Raw genomic sequence first — 17,544 nt, 5'->3', positions numbered from 1 at the left:
GGGGGGGAGGGGCAGAGAGAGAGGGAGACACAGAATCGGAAACAGGCTCCAGGCTCTGAGCCATCAGCCCAGAGCCCGACGCGGGGCTCGAACTCACGGACCGTGAGATCGTGACCTGGCTGAAGTCGGACGCTTAACCGACTGCGCCACCCACGCGCCCCAGATAGCATTTTTTTTGTTCCGCAAGTTGCCCGCATTCCTGAAGAGTTGCAAAGCACTTTGTTGTGGTATACCTGAGTTTATTACTAAAAATATTTTCCAGGGCTCTCATAAAGTTTCACATTTTTGGTTTATTCTTCATGTCCTGGGAACTCTATGTTTCATACATACATTTTATCACGTCAACCACACTTAGAACTCTTACCCACTGGCTCCCAGAGCACCATGATGCTAAGGGACCACATCTTCTCATTCCCCTTTGCTAGCTTCTTAGCCACTTAAATGTCAGATTCCCCAAAGTTGCTTCCATTCTGGTTCCTCTTTTTGTTCTACAAACTAATGAATTATCCCCATCCAATCCCACTGACTATAACCACCTCATATATATGAAACTGATTTTTTTTTACCCACTTTCTACAACAGCTAAAACATTTTTGTACACCTTGTGATTTTCTTGATGAGATACATCATGACCCCTCACAATGACATGGAGAAGAGCCAATTGTTTCAAATATATACACGTTAGTGATATCTCTCCTAAGCCCCAGACCCAAGTGGACATCAACCAGAGATTCTATAGGCACTCACATAACAAATCCAAGATGGAAATTGTTTGTTTTGGTCCCTCCCACCACCAATCCCTCCATAAGGACAAAACAACACGCATTAAACACAAAACAAAATCACATACTGGCATTCCTTATTTATTTATGCCCTATTTCAGAAAAGGGCATCACCTTCATTAGTCTTCCAATTCAAGAATCTAGAAATTATCAACAATGTTCTCTTTTTCACCCTCCCATCACAGAACACACGGAGGAAACTGCACCTACTCCACCCTAACACTGGACAACTCTGTCCCTTCTCTCTATTTTCCCACCACAACTTCTGCCTTGGTCTGTTCAGACCACAGTGCTTCCTTTCCTGAATAGAATTTCTCCTAACGAGTCTTTCCTAACTAGTTTCTTGCCTTATCAAGCATGTAATATAAGCTGTTGCCAGAGTGATTATTCAAGAACACAAACCTCTGTCACACCCTGGCATACCTCAAGATCCACCAAGGCCCTCCATCACCTTGGAAAATAAGCCCAAACACTTTGTCCATGTTATTCAAGCTTTTTGTGATCTGGGCCCTGCTACTCTCTCCAGCTACAACTCCCACCAAATTAAATTACTGATGAGTATTTAAACAACCTGTGTTCTTTTATTCTTATCATTGCATGTTTTTCTTTTATCCATAGCACCCTTCATCTATAGATTACCTGAGAAACTCTCATCTAGCCTTCAAGATCCAGTTAAAGTATAATTTCTTCTTGAAACTTTCCCTAGCTACAAACCTCAATCCCACTGCAGTGAGAGTTGATCACATTATCAATGCTGTTACCACACTTGTATATTCTTTATTTGTACTACTACCAAAATTAGTATAAGTGCTTTTGTGTCTAGGTTTGAATTAGATTGTGAGATCTATTGTTAAGGAACATAATAAGAAATATTTCCATTTATAAGGAAACTATTACGTGTTGAGCAAAATACTGGGATCTTTTTCACTGGGGATCTGATAAAGACCGAAAGGGTCCTTGAAATGAAATGATACATTTACCCAGAGAAACAAAGGGTATGAGGAGAGAAACAAAGAATCAAAGACAAAGAAAGACACTGGTTATCAGAGGGATGAAGGCATAAACAAGGTCAAGTAGTCAAGAAGACTGTAAACAGGTCAGGAAACGAGGTTATTAAACAGCTCACTGCAGAGGCCAGTACCAACCCAAGGGTACTGAAGGCCAGTTTTTTAGCAGGTACTGACCACACTGGGCAGAGTATGACTGGGAGATTTAAGACTTCTCACAGGTCCTGATGTTCTTTTCCCTTCAACACTCTAGCTGAGTAAATCTGAACAGGAATTGCCCCTTGGCATCTTTCAGTGTTGTTTTCTTTTGTCTTTTTTTTTTTTTTTTTGAGGACCAAGTTTTCATAACACCCCTCTAGACAACACACGAGGCCAGGAAGCAGCAGAGACAAGAACTTTCTTCCCACTTTACATTAAATGCTGGCTCATGCTTCTTCCCTTACTTGTCTTTGCCAGCCAAGTGCCTTTTCTCACTGCCTCCCATGGGCTCAAGTGCACCCACCAAAATTTGAATTCTGCTCATATACTGGGTAGAAAATTAGAGGGGCGCCTGGGTGGCTCAGTCGGTTGAGCGTCCGACTTTATCTCAGGTCATGATCTCCTCATTTAGGAGTTCAAGCCCTGCGCCAGGCTCTGTGCTGACAGCTCAGAGTCTGGAGCCTGCTTCAGTGTCTGTGTCTCCTCTCTCTCTGTCCCTCCTCCACTCATGCACTCTCTCTCTCTGTCTCTCTCAAAAATAAATAAACATTAAAAATTTTTTTTGAAAAAAAGAAAATTAGAAAAGACTCTGAGATCTCTCCATTCTGCTGGCTTCCTAGACTGTAACTCAGACCCTTTCTACCCAGAATCTTGGGCCCGGGTTCTAATCCTGAGTTGCTCCTGTATTTATCCTAGCTCTGACACTTTATTTCCCAGGTTGACCTTTTATGTCTTGCTCCCACTGGTTGACATCCAGGTACTAAACTTTACACCTACCAGGACGAATCTGTATGTCTTAACTAAGCTTCTTGAGCCTGACCTCAATCCTACCTTCTCAAATGTCCTGAGTCTATCCAACCTCTCCCAGGTTACAGATACAACCTCAGTTCAAAGGGTAGAGCAGAAGTTCCCAGACCCTTTCCCCCTACCACCCTCCACCTCCCCCACCCAAAAGGAGGGCTGCTAATTGGAGAGGCCAGAGTTGAACACTCTTATGAGGCCTCGTTCCTTTTGTTTTTAATTAACAAATTATACTCCAGTATTTAATGATACAAATTATACTCCAGTATAATTTTTTTTTTTTAATTTTTTTTTTCAACGTTTCTATCTATTTTTGGGACAGAGAGAGACAGCATGAACGGGGGAGGGGCAGAGAGAGAGGGAGACACAGAATCAGAAACAGGCTCCAGGCTCCGAGCCATCAGCCCAGAGCCCGACGCGGGGCTCGAACTCACGGGGCTCGAACTCACGGACCGCGAGATCGTGACCTGGCTGAAGTCGGACGCTTAACCGACTGCGCCACCCAGGCGCCCCTACTCCAGTATAATTAACAAAGAGTGTTAGTTTCAGGTGTAAAATACAGTGATTCAACAATTCCATACATTACTCAGTGCTCATTGTAATAAGTGTACTCTTAACCTGAGGCCACATTGCTTAATAGGTAAAGGTATGTTCACACATGTACCTTTTTTCTCTTCCACTATTTCTTCATCCATGCTCCTAATATGACAGAAAGCCCAGGGCTTGCCTCAAGGTAAGTTCTGGCATACCTCTCTCTCACTCTCTTTTCACAAGCACATCCAAACCTTAGCTTTACAAGAGAGAAGACCTCTTTGATCTCAGGTTCAAGTTGTTTTTGATACAATCCAGCTTAGCGAGAGCTATGCTTTAAACACCCAACACTAACGCAGCTAATAAAGCGGGTCACTGATTGCCCTTCCCCAAATGTTACCTGTGTATATAGTTTCCTTGCGATCGTCTCCAGAGAAAGAGTGATTAGCAGGACTTGATTTCTTAAAGTGCCAACTCCTATAATGCCATACGTCTGTACTAATCCAGTCTTGCCAGCTTGTCAAGACTGCCACTTTGGTCTCTTTATTGGCCCAGTTTTTACCACCAACTCTTCATTTCATGTTTTGTTATATACATGGGCTGGTACTACTTTTCATGTTCCTAAATAAAAATACAGAATTCTTTGGCAGCTGCCTAGATTATGCAACCTACTCACAGCAGAAAGTGGCTGAAACCAATACTCTACAAACTTTCATTAAGAAAATGTTCCCACCCTTACATAGCCACACCAGATTGAGATCTTCAAGGCTGAATAACAAGATCATATTCTCATATACTTTGTACAAATTTCTGAGGAAGGAAAAAATAATAAGGCCCTTGTGGGCTGGAGTGTTGTCTTATACTTCTCTGTCTCTTTCCAAGAACACAGCAAAATACTGCGTAGTCTTTCAAGTATGTTTTTTAATAGAAATGAATAAAGCACCCTAGGAAGACAGATTAGTATTCTTGAAAACAAAATAATTAGGTGGCACTAGGCACTTCCAAGAACTACACATAAGAAATCAAACCCAAACTGTGTGGGTAATGATGAAAGTTACTTCCCTCCGGTAACTGGTTTGTGGTGGTCTTAGAATTGTTATTAGCAAACCACAGTATAATCAGCTGTCTGGTTCACAGCATCAGTGGGCTCAGGGCTCAGTGATATTACAAATGGGTCTCCCAGAGTCAATTTACATATGTTCAAGAACCACAACTATATGCAAACAAAATTCCTATAGACACACATTCTCTAGGTTCATAGACAAAGATCGTTAATCAAAGATCATTGGTTCTAATCACTGGAGGGGTTAAGGCAAATTACATCGTTCTGTTATCCCAGGGCTGCTTATACAGGAGGTATCTCACAAACGTGAAAATAAAGAATTACCAGGACCAAGAAGCTTCAGGATCAATGGACCTACGAGCTTAAATATCAGAAACTGTAAGAGACTGAAAGTTTCCACGGGGAGAGCAGCCACCAAAAGGAGAGTGGACACAGGAAAATTCTGCCCTATCATCTCAATAATGATTTTTCACTGTCAACAAACATTTGAGTACCTACCTACTATGTGCCAAATACTTTGATAGGAGCTGAAAGGGTTTCCTAGGACTCAGGACTTTCATTGCTGAAACCAGGACGGTTGGTCACCCTAGACTATAAAGAGTCCTAACTGAGGGGAGAAATCAAATATAAAAACAAATGCAATTGCGAGTTAAGTAGGTAAATTAGGGAACACAGGGTGAAAAAGAAGAGATGTGGCTGCAAAAGTAAGTTCCAGATATTGAAGGGCTTTGATAAACATCTTCAGAAGTCTAATCCTGTCTAATGAGAGAAAAGTTGACTATTTATATACCTAACTACATTCTAAATTGTGTCTGCTTTTACATTCAATATATACTGCTTCTGCATGCTGTCATGAATTTGGACAATCAAGCTGTCCTTGAGCTGAATCTGAGAATGTCCTGCTCTGGATTGGAAAAGGATGAATAACAAGAACGAAGTGGTGCTGATATAAAAGGATAGCGAGCGTTGGGGAATATGATAAATTGGAAAGTCCATGCCCACAGAAAGGGTGCAAGCACCAATCAGCTTCAGCCTAGGAGTTTCCGTTCAGGAATATGAGCCCTTTGTTATCAGATGATTAGATTCAATACAGGGGGAACACCCACTCAGTTTTAAAACAAAGTCTTCTGTTATTTAACTGACGGTTCCCAACATTATACATGTCAATAAAAAACACACCTGTGGTTTTGGTTCCAGGGAAGCATCTGGAGTTCCAGGGAGCCACGAGGGAAGGGCTGAGGGAAGGGAGGGGAAGTGAGAGAGACCAACAAGATGGTGTAAAACAAGGACGCTGTATAGAGTGAAACACCAAAAAAGGTCCAAAAGCCATCAGCAAAGGTGCGGCTGAAGCAACTTAAGACAAAGATCTCCACTATCCAACTCAAAAAGAATTTTGTGGCAGTTTGAAATAGATCACAGAGACACAAAACCATAAACAAGAAGACAGTCTAACTGGCGTGGAAGGAATGATGGTGGCTTTTAATGAAGATCAGAGCATGGGCTCAGGATCAGAAAGACAAGCATTTAGATGCTCCCTCTGCTTTATAGAAACTGTATTACTTGGCACTACAAGCAAACTAATTCTCCTTCCTTCATCTGCAAAATATAGATAATAATGGTCTCAAACTCTTAGGTTATTCTGAAGATCGATTCATATAATACACCTTTAGTTTACTACCCTTTATGGCGTTATTTTAAGCATTCCGCAAATGTTACAATATCTATTAACACTGAGGAAGTTGTCACAAGGACAGTGGGCATGAGGTATATTTGAGAGACATTCAGAAGAAAGAATTTAGAGAACCTCCTTAATTGAATAACAGTCGTGAAGGGGAAAAGGCAATTAGGATCATCCCCAGACTCCTGCATAGACAATTGGGTAGATGGGGGTGACTTTCAGTATAATGCAGAACAGAAGATAAGGACTGATTTTGAGAGGGAAAATGATGTGTCCAGCTGTAAATATGTCCCTGGGAGACATTAAGATGGTGTTCAATATGCAGCCGGATATTTAGAGCTAGAACTAAAAAGAGAAACTTGGGCTAGAAATACATTTTTACAATTCACCAGCGGAAAAGTGGCAATTGAAGCCATGGAAATGGATTAGCTCCTGAAAAACAAAATGTACGGGGAAAAGCTGATCAAGAACAGAGACTAGAGAAACACGCTTTTGTGTTTTTTATTTATACAAATGGTGTTAAGCTGAGACAGACCTATGCCTCTGAGCTCATGGCTACGGAGGGAGTAGAGTCATGCCTGGTGGGCAGACATCTCCAAGGTCAGAAAAGTTAGAAGAGCTCTAGGTAGGCCTTCTCTTAGACTCAGAATGGCAAAGGACAAATGTCCACCGTGGTGCTCTGGGCAGGGGTGGTGAGGGTTAGAGATGGCATCTACTGTGATGGAGGAGAGCAGAGCTGAGATGAAGGGGAAGAAACCGAGTGAAGACGAGGAAGCCTGGTTACAAACCCATGACACTCCTTCTTTCCCTTTTATTGCCCCTTGGCCTTTAGTAAAGTCTCATCCAAACAGCTTATCCGTGTGTTCCTTCCACCACATGGTGAAAGCCATTGTTCGTTGATGCTCAGGCCAGTGTTACAGCACGTGTCCTCTCCCTCTCTCATCTGAAGCAAGTCTAACAGAGGGCAGCGAGAAGCTCTGAAGGAAGAGAGGAGGAGCCCTGGTCTGGGTATTTCTTCCCCATGGCAGAGCCCTCTTCCACTCTCAACCAGAATCTCTGGGTTTTATTATATCAAGCAAGGTGTTACCATGGGTAGGGGCACCTGAGGGGCTGAAGGGAGGCTCGGGCATTCTTTTGCCCACGTTCGGTCCTCTACCTGTTATACTTGAACTAACAGGGGAACAGAAGGCAGTGAGGGATGAGGGATGGAGCCTGGCAGAATCAGGCCTGAGCCCCTCTTAAGCAGCGCTAGAACTGGGGGCAAGTGATCTAGTGTTCTGAGCCTCAAACCCCCCCTTCTCAGAAAAACATAAAGTACAATGATATCTATCTTGCCAGGTTCTGTAGAATAAGAAAAAAAATGTGCAATATTTAAATTGTAACAATTCTCAAATGTGTAGTTTAACTCAACTTAAACCTAATTAAACACCTTAATTTTTTTAATGTTTATTTTTGTGTGAGAGAAAGAGAAAGAGAGCGAGAAAAAGAACGCGACTGGGGGAGGGGCAGAGAGAGAGGGAGACAAAGAATCGGAAGCAGGCTCCAGGCTCTGAGCTGTCAGCCCAGAGCCGGATGTGGGGCTCAAACCCATAAACCACGAGATCATGACCTGAGCCAAAGCCAGATGCTTAACTGACTGAGCCACCCAGGCACCCCCACTAATTAAGCAATTTGCACATGCAAGTAAAAAGTTGAGGGTATGCTAGGTGTCTTCCGGACTGTTTCTCTCTGCTATGCTCTTTGCTGGGTTGGCTTCATTTTCAGGCTGCAGAGGTCCTGGGAAGCTGTAAAGGCACATCATCCTCACTGCCAGCTGCTCCCACTACAATCCCAGGATGCCCTGGGATCCAGACTGATGGACCAATCAGGTCATCTGTATTACCGTTACCATTTTAAAACAAAAAGTGACTGACTTGTGGCATAGTAAATCCGTGCCCTTGTGCCTAGGTGGCAGATCTCATCCATGAACCAGTCCCCAGCCTGATGTAGGGGACTGTACCAACGACCAAGACTTGAGCCACAAGCTCTCCCCGGACTAATCACTGCGTCTGTACCCAGTTCTCAACACCGTTACACAACAGAATCTGGGACAACTTATAAAAGGAAAAAACATAATGTCTCAATGTCTGGAAACCACTCCCAGGAAATTTGACAATTGCCTGACAATGGCACCCAGGTACCAGTATTCTTTTAAGTCCTAATGTGGTTCCAATGGATCTGCAGGATTGTTTTTTTTTATGTTTATTTTTGAGAGAGAGAGAGAGACAGAGGTGAGTGGGAGAGGGGCAGAGAGAGAGAGAAGGAGGAGACACAGAGAGAGAGAGAAGATCAGCACAGAGCCTGATGTGGGGCTCAAACCCACGAACTATGAGATCATGACCTGAGCCAAAGTCAGACACTTAACAGACTAAGCCACCCAGGCACCCCCCCGCCAATAGATCTACAGGTTTGAGAATCCTGGTTGAGGGGGACTTAACCCACTGATGAGCCTAGACTCCATCACTAGAGACAAAATTACAACCATATATACACATATACTAAACCACATATACTAAAAATGGAAGAGAGGTTGTTTCTTCAAAAATAATCCAAGATATAGTCATTAACGGGAGCAAGGATGGATCCTAGCTGGCAAAAACAGAAGTCTACTCCAAATAGGCCACAAGCTTTATCTTCACACTCACTGCCAATCTATTTTGTTGCAAACCTTGCTAAATTCTCCACACCCTAAAAGGAAAGGTCATGATTCTGCCATGGGAACAACTCTAAACACTATAAAGAGCATTCCTCTAAAGGCAGAAGTGTGTAAATGACCCTTTAATATACAGATCATCATCACTTTACATTTAAGAAGAAGAAAAATGGGGCACCTGGGTGGTGCAGTCGGTTAAGCCTCCGACTTCAGCCAGGTCACGATCTCGCGGTCTGTGAGTCTGAGCCCCGCATCAGGCTCTGGGCTGATGGCTCAGAGCCTGGAGCCTGTTTCCGATTCTGTGTCTCCCTCTCTCTCTGCTCCTCCCCCGTTCATGCTCTGTCTCTCTCTGTCCCAAAAATAAATAAACGTTGAAAAAAAAAAATAAATAAATAAATAAATAAATAAACGTTGAAAAAAAAATTAAAAAAAAAAAAGAAGAAAAAGAAAACCAGGAGTGTCAAATGAAGCCTGAAGTTATACTGTGAGGTGAGGTCAGGGCATAGATTGAAATGCAAGAGAAAAGTCAGCAAAGTGTTACTAACCGGTGGGCGTATTTTTATAAGGGTCAGGACAAGTATACTTGAGACTTGCTTGGCACTATTTTGCTGCCCCTTGTTCTGGAGGAGAGAAAAGTTACTAGCAGGGAGAACTAGTGATTAAGGGGGGTTAGGTTAGAGATACATCACTAATGCTAGGATTCTGTATCCTCAAAGCTGAGACCACGCAGGGGAAAATTCCCAGACAAGCCTTTCATCTTCCCAATGCAGGACGCTTCAGGAGTTTCCACTTACTGTTCCACATGTCACTAAGCTGCCCTCAGGAGTGCAATGAGGCTCGGCTTCCACACATGTGTTTCGGTGCCAGCAATGCCACACATTCTGCATAATTATAAGGAATATCCATCTTTTGTCTGCGGCCCAGAACACTGTGGTTTGAACATCAGGCAACCCTGTGGCAGCATAAAATTTTCATGGTTTGGGAACAAAATTTCTAGGTGATCCCTTGGAATGCAAGGCAAAACATTCTCATATTCCTTCTCAGTGGATTAGCTTCTTACATGGCAAGTCGTGCATTTAGGTCTCCTCCCTGTCTCAGTGCTTGAGTTTTCAGGTTGGAAACAAAGAAACTATTTCCCCAAGTGCTTGTTCAGGCTAGAATGTGGACTAGATACTCTAGGGAGTACAGTCTTGTACTGCTCAGCTTGCCCACCATTGTTTGCGGTATGTTTTAAGTTAATGACATTCTCTAGGATGTTTGCTCATCTTCAAAACACATTCTGTAGTGAGGTCCCCCAAAATGTCAGTTACAGGTTATTGTGGTAGATGCGACTATAATGCCTTGTACCTGCTGGTGGTGATGAGGGCTTCCAGATTTATTAAAGATTTTTAAAAATGCACATTGTTTCAAAGAAATATTTGAATATGCTGAAAGAGTGATCTAAGGTTTCTCTTCCTTTGAAATGAGGACATCCATACTTTTATTTATTTACTTTGGGGAGGTGTAATCCTCTTTAGCAGTCTGGCAACACCTATGAACTCCTTGGCAGAACTTTTTTTTTTTTTTTAAGCAATTAACAGAGGGGTGCCTGGGTGGCTCAGTCAGGTGAGTGGCTGACTTCACCTCAAGTCATGATCTCACCGCTTGTGAGTTCAAGCCCGGTGTCGGGCTCTGTGCAGACAGCTGAGTCTGGAGCCTGCTTTCGGATTCTGTGACTCCGGCTCTCTCTGCCCCTCCTCCACTCGTGCTCTGTCTCTGTGTCTCTCAAAAGTAAATAAATGTTAAAAAAATAAAAAATAATTAACAGAAAATGCAAAGGATTATAAAGAAATGAAGTCTATTGGAATACATAAACCCAGGTTCACAGACCTAAAGGTTCTGTGAATCCGAGCCCCACTTCCGTTGAACTCAAACCCTATTTCGGATGAGCCCCACTTCCCTCCCTCCCCCGCTCGCGCGGGCCCCCCCCCCCGGGTGGGGCCCCCCCCCCTTCAAAAAAAAAAAAAAAAAACTTTCTGTGGATCTAAGTTAAGAACCTAATCTTATGTAATCTCTCGGTAAAGGTTTTATTTAGGGATGAGTTAGGGGCATATTAGGCAAATTGACAAAACCATTGACAAAACATACGTCTGAATTTGTTTCGTCTTGGCAGGCGAAACAAATTCAGACACAGGCTGGGCAAGTAACAGGAATACTAGCAGGAAGGGTGGCAATGGGTGAGTGATGAAGAAACTGGCAAAATGCAAAGTGCACGCCCTGTCTAAAGGGGGTGGCCTCTAGGAAGGCCCAGCAGATCTTTGCCAAATGGGAATATGGGCCCCGTATGGCCGTGTATTCGCCCTTTTCAAGAGAGGTCAAGCATCTGGATTTATATAGGAACTGTTCATATTTGTTGATGTTGGCTGGAGAAAAAATTAACATTGTTTTGGAAGAAAGGAAATATATCTTTTACCAGATTTGTCTGGAGGGCTGCAAGTTTGTAACTTCAGGAAAGTAAAAGGAATTGGAAGACATTACCCACTCATATTTTTAATGTATTCCTTACTCTTTGTATCTCTGTTGCATTTCTTTTGAAAACCTAAAAATGTAAATTTAATTTCCTTCCTCGAGTGGCACTATGCTACTATGGAATAATCAGAGGTTGCAGGAGCTAAATTGTTTTTAATACTTCCAGCAAATATTTATTAAAAACATACTTCTATGCAACAGGCAACACGCAAGTTGGTAAAAATGTAAAGATTGAAACATTACCTTTGTTTCCAGAGCTTACAGACCAGTGTGGAAAGAGTTGTACCGAAATATTATAACTCAATCTGCTAAGGCCTATCGTGCAGATAGGTAAAAAGTACAGAGGGAGTAGGAGGGAAGAAAATATGCATCTTCCCGGGAGATTGGGAGGGATTTTCAGAGGAGACGCCTCTTTGAGTAGACCTTGGTATCAAGGGCCCCAGATTGTTAATGATCTAATAAATTATTCTGAAGAATTGGCCTTTTATCCGAGAGGAAAGAGAGGACTGAAGAGTTTTGGACAGAGAAGACATGTGTTCAGATGTTCACATTCTGGCTGCAGTAGGCAACATGGCCTACAGGAGGAGACAGAGAAGGAAGGGCCACAAAATGATTTCAAGGGCGCAGACAGTGAACTAGGGCCGCAGCAGGAGGCCTGCAGAAGACTACCTGGTTGGAAAGACACTCAGCGACTGGAAGTAACAGAACCTAGGGGCTGACTGTGTGCTAACGAGCTAAGTGGCAAAAGAGAGCAAAGAGTTGGGAATGACTTTTGAGACCCCCCCATGAGAAGCAGTCTGGTGTAAGACGAGACACTCCTGAAGCCAGACTCTTTGAGTTCCGATCCTAACTCTTCCACTCATTTGCTGTGTGACTTCAAGCGAGTGACTTATTCTCTCTGAGTCTCAGTTTTGTATACAATGTCAAATGTTCTTACCACACCGTTTACATGTGTGCTTGAAAATTACTGTTATTATTTTTAATTATTATAATTCTAGTTAGGATGGTGGTGCTATTCGGTTTGTTTTAGAAGACTAAATGCTGCAGTTGAAGTGCTTTTAGAAAAGTCTAGGTTTGTACAATTGGATATGTGGATCTTGGGTTTAGGAGAAAGTTTCATTAGCAGGCTGACGGTAGTTAAAACCTCTTATGCAGATTAAAAAGCCTAAGGCCTTCTTGGAGAAGAAGGCCAGGGTTTGAGTCTCCTGGACACTGATGCTTGGGTGGATTGAGGAAGAGGCAAAAGCTGCAGAGGCTCGCAAGAAGAGAAGGCCAGAGATGTGGTAGGAGAAAAATGAAAGAGCAATGTCTCAAAACCAAGAGAAGAAAGTCTTAGAAGGAGTATACTCACTACGTAAAATGCTATGCGTGAGTCAAATACGATAGTGACTGATAATCATCGATATTTAACAATTGGGAAATCTTTAGTAAAGCGATTTAAAATACATAATTTAAAATATCTGACATATAGAATACATTCAAATGTTAGTTTCCATTATCCTTCTCAATTCTAAAGACATTCCTAGAGAGAGAAGAATGAAAAACTACTGGATTGAGCCATATAACTTTCCATATTTATAGGTCAAAAAATGTTTGATTCAACAACTTCACATAATTCAACTATGCCGAGTAACTGAAAAGCTGCTTCCAAGATCAGCAGAGGGAAAACAGGTATTTGTTTCTATTGTGTTATGATGCAAAAGCAAAAATTACCCCTTTCTTCCAATTTTTCTAAAGAAATGGAGCTGGTAATGAGTGCCTATACTCACATAAATAGAAGCTAATGCTATCTAAACGCCATTCTTACTGTATATTCCACTGTAGTTATTTTCTTCGTCACTCACCTTTGAGTCTAAAAACTTCAGGGATGAAACCTAAATGAAAAAGTAATTTGAAGGGAGGAATATTCATACCTTTCCAAAGGAATGTCTTTTATTACCAATAACATTGGTATTATGAAAAAGTCTACTTATCTTGGCAGTGTAGAACATAAAGTATGAAATGTTAAAAGTGTTGGCTTTGGAATCAAGCCCTCATTCTACCACTTATCAGGTATGAGACCCAGGGAAAATTACTTGCTTTTCTAAACCTCCATTTTCTCATATGGAAAATGAAGAAGGGACTGCTGTCCCTTGGGCTTTTGTTAGGAAAGGGGAGGACAATGAACACAGGGGCTTAGCACAGTGCCCCTTATAACAATGGTAACCTATATTTCACTTTTTATCTCTCCATGGTGGGTAAGCATGAGAAAGTTTAAGAGAATTGTTTTCAAAAGAATAGGTACTTTTTGAAGAATTTGTCTTTTCATACATCAACGAAAACCTTCAAGTTCTTTCTAGCGGCATAGCCTTGCCCAGTCACTGGTAGCTTTCCAAGAGAACCAACAGCCAGATCCATAACTTTCCAAGACACAGGGCTGAGTAAGCTTTGTGCTTCCCATCAGTCAGGGGCTGGCCAATGTGTTTCTTTATAACCAATGAAATATATGACTCATAAAACAAAATCCCTCAAAATCTCTATCTAAATGAAAGCCATACAATTAACTACCAAAGACTTACACACAAATACTCTTGCTAAGGGTGTATCACAGACATCTTTATCATATCCCCAGATTTCCTTATTAACTTGATCTTCTATAGAGATGACAAAACAAATTATTTAAAAAATAGATTTCTCTTTCACTTTACATTACATTAAAGCAAAATAAATTTGTACATTTATACTAAAACTATCTGGTGAAAAAGCCCTTGGAAGTCAATCGCTTAGATTCAAAGTACATAGTAGTGTCACGTTTTGAATTTAAAACTGAATAAAAACAGGGCTCAAAATGCCCTAACCTATTATTTACTTTGCAGTTTTATTAAAGATTACCATGCTTCACTATTGGCGAAATGGTCATTAAAAAATGTAATATTAGACTATTCAGGGAAATGGAATCCCATAAAGTATGATAGTCTTATGGATCTTAAAGTAAAGCCACCAGTGCAGATGGTCCTAATCATACTAAAAACACAAATACACAAACCAGTTTGTTCCAGCTACAGAATAATTCAATTAAAAGAGTGCTTATAATTTAACAGAATGAATAATAGTTCAAGCTAGGGATGTAGTGAAACTGCAAGGAAATATAAATCTACAGAGTCTATGCCAAGGAAAGTGTTCCAAATTTTCAAGGTTGAGAAATTGGTTCCCTTCCGTGCTACAGGTAGAAAATTATTACTTGAATTAGCAAAATAATAATAATAATGCAATAAATATATCTTTAAGGAAAATGCATGCACACACACACATGTTCACACACATGTACACACTACTTAACTTAAAGCTTTCACCAAGAGAAACACCTATGTATCAAAATCCAGAATACCACTTAGAATCTGCTTTGGGAAAGTTAAACTCAGACTTCTCACCAGTTTAAATTTCTTATTGAGAAATAAATACAGTATGTAATGTGATACAGAATTAAATCAACATGCACAGTAAAATACAAGCTCTAAGGACACACAGGATTCTCTTTGCAAATAATGGTTTTGGCAAAGAGCCTCCTTTATGTACAGAAAGCTCTGTTCCTTGCTTATAGCGACTCTCAAGGCTACAACAGGTAATTGTGTGCTGCTAATTAGGTTTACAAACGATATGTCCAAGCCAGGAGATATTTTATAGCTTGACTCAGTGAAAGTAACAAACTGTATCAGTAAGGTCAAGCTATAAAAATTCATTCTCCCACAATTACTGATCTTTTACACTTATATAGTATGAATTTTAACATTGCAAGTATGTAATATTACCATTCAAAAATTGGTTCAGTGTTTAATAGCTTTAAAAAATAGAAAAAAAAAGACAACTAGGAAAGCTTTTGTATATAGATAGTCAATGCGCTTATTTTCCCACAATTAATTAAGTGTCCATTTCACTAGCTAAATTATAGATCATGGGTCATAATACTTTTCCAAGAAAGCGAAGTGACATCTATTCTGCTTAAAACAGGAAAATCAAATGCAGTACATTACCTTGTGTCACCTGTTGAACTGCCAACATTATCCCAGACATGGTGTCTGGAACGAGGTTTTCTCTCAGATTATATTGTGGTGCCCATTCCAGAATAGGTAGCCGCCTTCTACACCACTGTTTAAAGTCTTCACAATGAGGGGTATGCATCTTGCTCCACAGCATGCTTTTCTTTTTCCTCTTTGCCCCTGTCATTTTTCAGATTCTCTCTTGTAGAAGTAAACTTCTTTAGACAAGAAAAAAAAAAAATCGTTGCAGAACACCTCTTTTCAATGCCAGGCTCCAATTCGTCCGTGGTTTACAATGTCAAAGCTATCCAGAAAAATAAATCAATAAAAGAGGGAGAAAGGGAAAGAGATTAACAGAAGTACTTAAATATACGCAGCCAGGCTGTATGTCTTATTATGGTGAAGCTAATTAGTCTAGATTAAAAGCTATAGATTAAAACCTTGAATCCTTATCTGAGTAACACGGGGAAATGGTTCCTGTTAGTCTAATATTTTTCTGATCTTGGAAAAGTAATGGGTTCAGTGTTAAGCTGGTCTAGAGCTCTTTCGCCAGTAATTCCCCTTATATTCACTGTAGTCTTATGTTTTTGGCTCCATTCCCAATGGCTAATGAGGTAGTTGTGGGCGTGTGTTGGAGGTGGGCTGGGTTATGCTAATGAAACCAGGAAGCGTTCAGCCAGTCCAGTCTCTCTCCTACAAGCTGTGCAAAAACATAAAACTGCCAGAGGGGTTTATAGTGCAAAATATATTCAGACAATCTAGCCTTACTTTTTGAAGACGTGCATATTTTCAATACATCAGACGACTACCAGTTCTACAAAATTCAGAAAAATAAGAAGGTGTTGCTAAATGTCCTTATCTTTTTTATTCCCTGGAAGATGAGCTTTTCATTCATACAGAAACATTCAGACGGCCACTGCCCAGCCTGAGAACAGAATAGCCAGTCTCATAAACAAACTGAAATTTCATCTCATGGGCTGAGAAAATAAGCATCACTATGAACTATGAACAAATATTTGTGGCAATAGTTCTTCCCTGTCTCTGAAATCGTTCATTCAGTTTTCTCGATTTCTCCAAACCATATAATTCTCACACTCATGCTAAGTAACTGGAATTTCTCAAGGAATAATGTATTGTTCAAACTACTGTTTGAAGTATCCCCAGATTTTTGTGTGGTGCTGCCTCTTTTCACACGACCTTTGGGAGATTTCTCTTTTTTAGACAGGGTGTTACATTTTATAATACAACAGACAGGCTGTCAAAGATTTTTAGTTTATGATTGTTTCCCCCTGTCCCAGAAGAAAAAGCCTGCATTTATGAGTTGTGCCATTGGAATTAAACCAAAAAGCCAATATATTAACTAAAATTGTGAGGCCAAAAGAAAGAATATCATAGTATAAATTTACTGCAGCCCTTTTAATACCTATGTGTCCAGAGAGTAGAAATCTGGTTTCTGAAAGCCTTCAGAATAAAAAAGTACTTGAACTTTTGAATAAAAAAGGTCCTCTGCTGGACCTTTTTCCATTGTTTTTTGAATTAAGGTGGAGACTTGTTCCCTCAGCTTTCCAAAGATGGCATTGCTTTCTATCTGTGCAAAAATGTCTACCTTTCTTTATAAATCCAACGAATCCTAAACATGTAGGGATGTATGTATACTTCATTCATATGTACAGAATACAATTTGCTTTGTATTTTTCTAATTGTTTACATCGTGTTAAATTTACAAACTTTTCCTTAGATATCACAGACTGAGTTGTAGTACTTTAACCCTATTCTTTTGGTGTGAGAAGTAGAACCAGATAACCAAATCCACTCTTTTTTTTTTTTAAAGTTTTTTTTTTTTTCAACATTTATTTATTTTTGGGACAGAGAGAGACAGAGCATGAATGGGGGAGGGGCAGAGAGAGAGGGAGACTCAGAATCGGAAACAGGCTCCAGGCTCTGAGCCATCAGCCCAGAGCCTGACGCGGGGCTCGAACTCACAGACCGCGAGATCGTGACCTGGCTGAAGTCGGACGCTTCACGGACTGCGCCACCCAGGCGCCCCCCAAATCCACTCTTAATAATGATGCTACATTGTTTTTCCTTCACAAACAGCAATCTTGGGTTTTGTTTTATAGACTACATTCAGGATAGAAACAAAGTAATTCAGAAACCATATATCAATATATCTATATTTATCTATCTATCCTATGTATTACTTTTACAATCAAAACACTAAAGATATTTTTTCAAAACATAGCTAGATCATAAATTCAAATCTATACT

General features: G+C 40.8%; 1 protein-coding gene across 2 annotated transcripts in view; it reads right to left on the bottom strand.

Moving 5' to 3' along the window:
- The window catches only part of SLC26A7 (solute carrier family 26 member 7), a 120,334-nt gene extending 104,486 nt beyond the window's left edge, over window positions 1–15,848 (bottom strand). The window contains exons 1-2 of one of the 2 annotated variants that reach the window (XM_040493955.1): window positions 15,717–15,848; window positions 15,271–15,580 (exon numbers count right to left, since the gene is read on the bottom strand). In XM_040493955.1, the coding sequence (XP_040349889.1) occupies window positions 15,271–15,463 (193 nt within the window). In that variant the 5' untranslated portion in view covers window positions 15,464–15,580; window positions 15,717–15,848. Of the gene's footprint in view, window positions 1–3,719; window positions 3,824–15,270; window positions 15,581–15,716 lie in introns of those variants that run through there. The other variant, XM_040493956.1, reaches the window with a different exon arrangement.
- Window positions 15,849–17,544: the final 1,696 nt, after the last annotated feature.

The sequence above is a fragment of the Herpailurus yagouaroundi genome, unplaced genomic scaffold (genome assembly GCF_014898765.1).
Source record: "Herpailurus yagouaroundi ecotype Mexico unplaced genomic scaffold, PumYag 186, whole genome shotgun sequence".
NCBI classification, from domain to species: Eukaryota; Metazoa; Chordata; class Mammalia; order Carnivora; family Felidae; genus Herpailurus; species Herpailurus yagouaroundi.
This window is presented reverse-complemented; position numbering and strand designations above follow the sequence as displayed.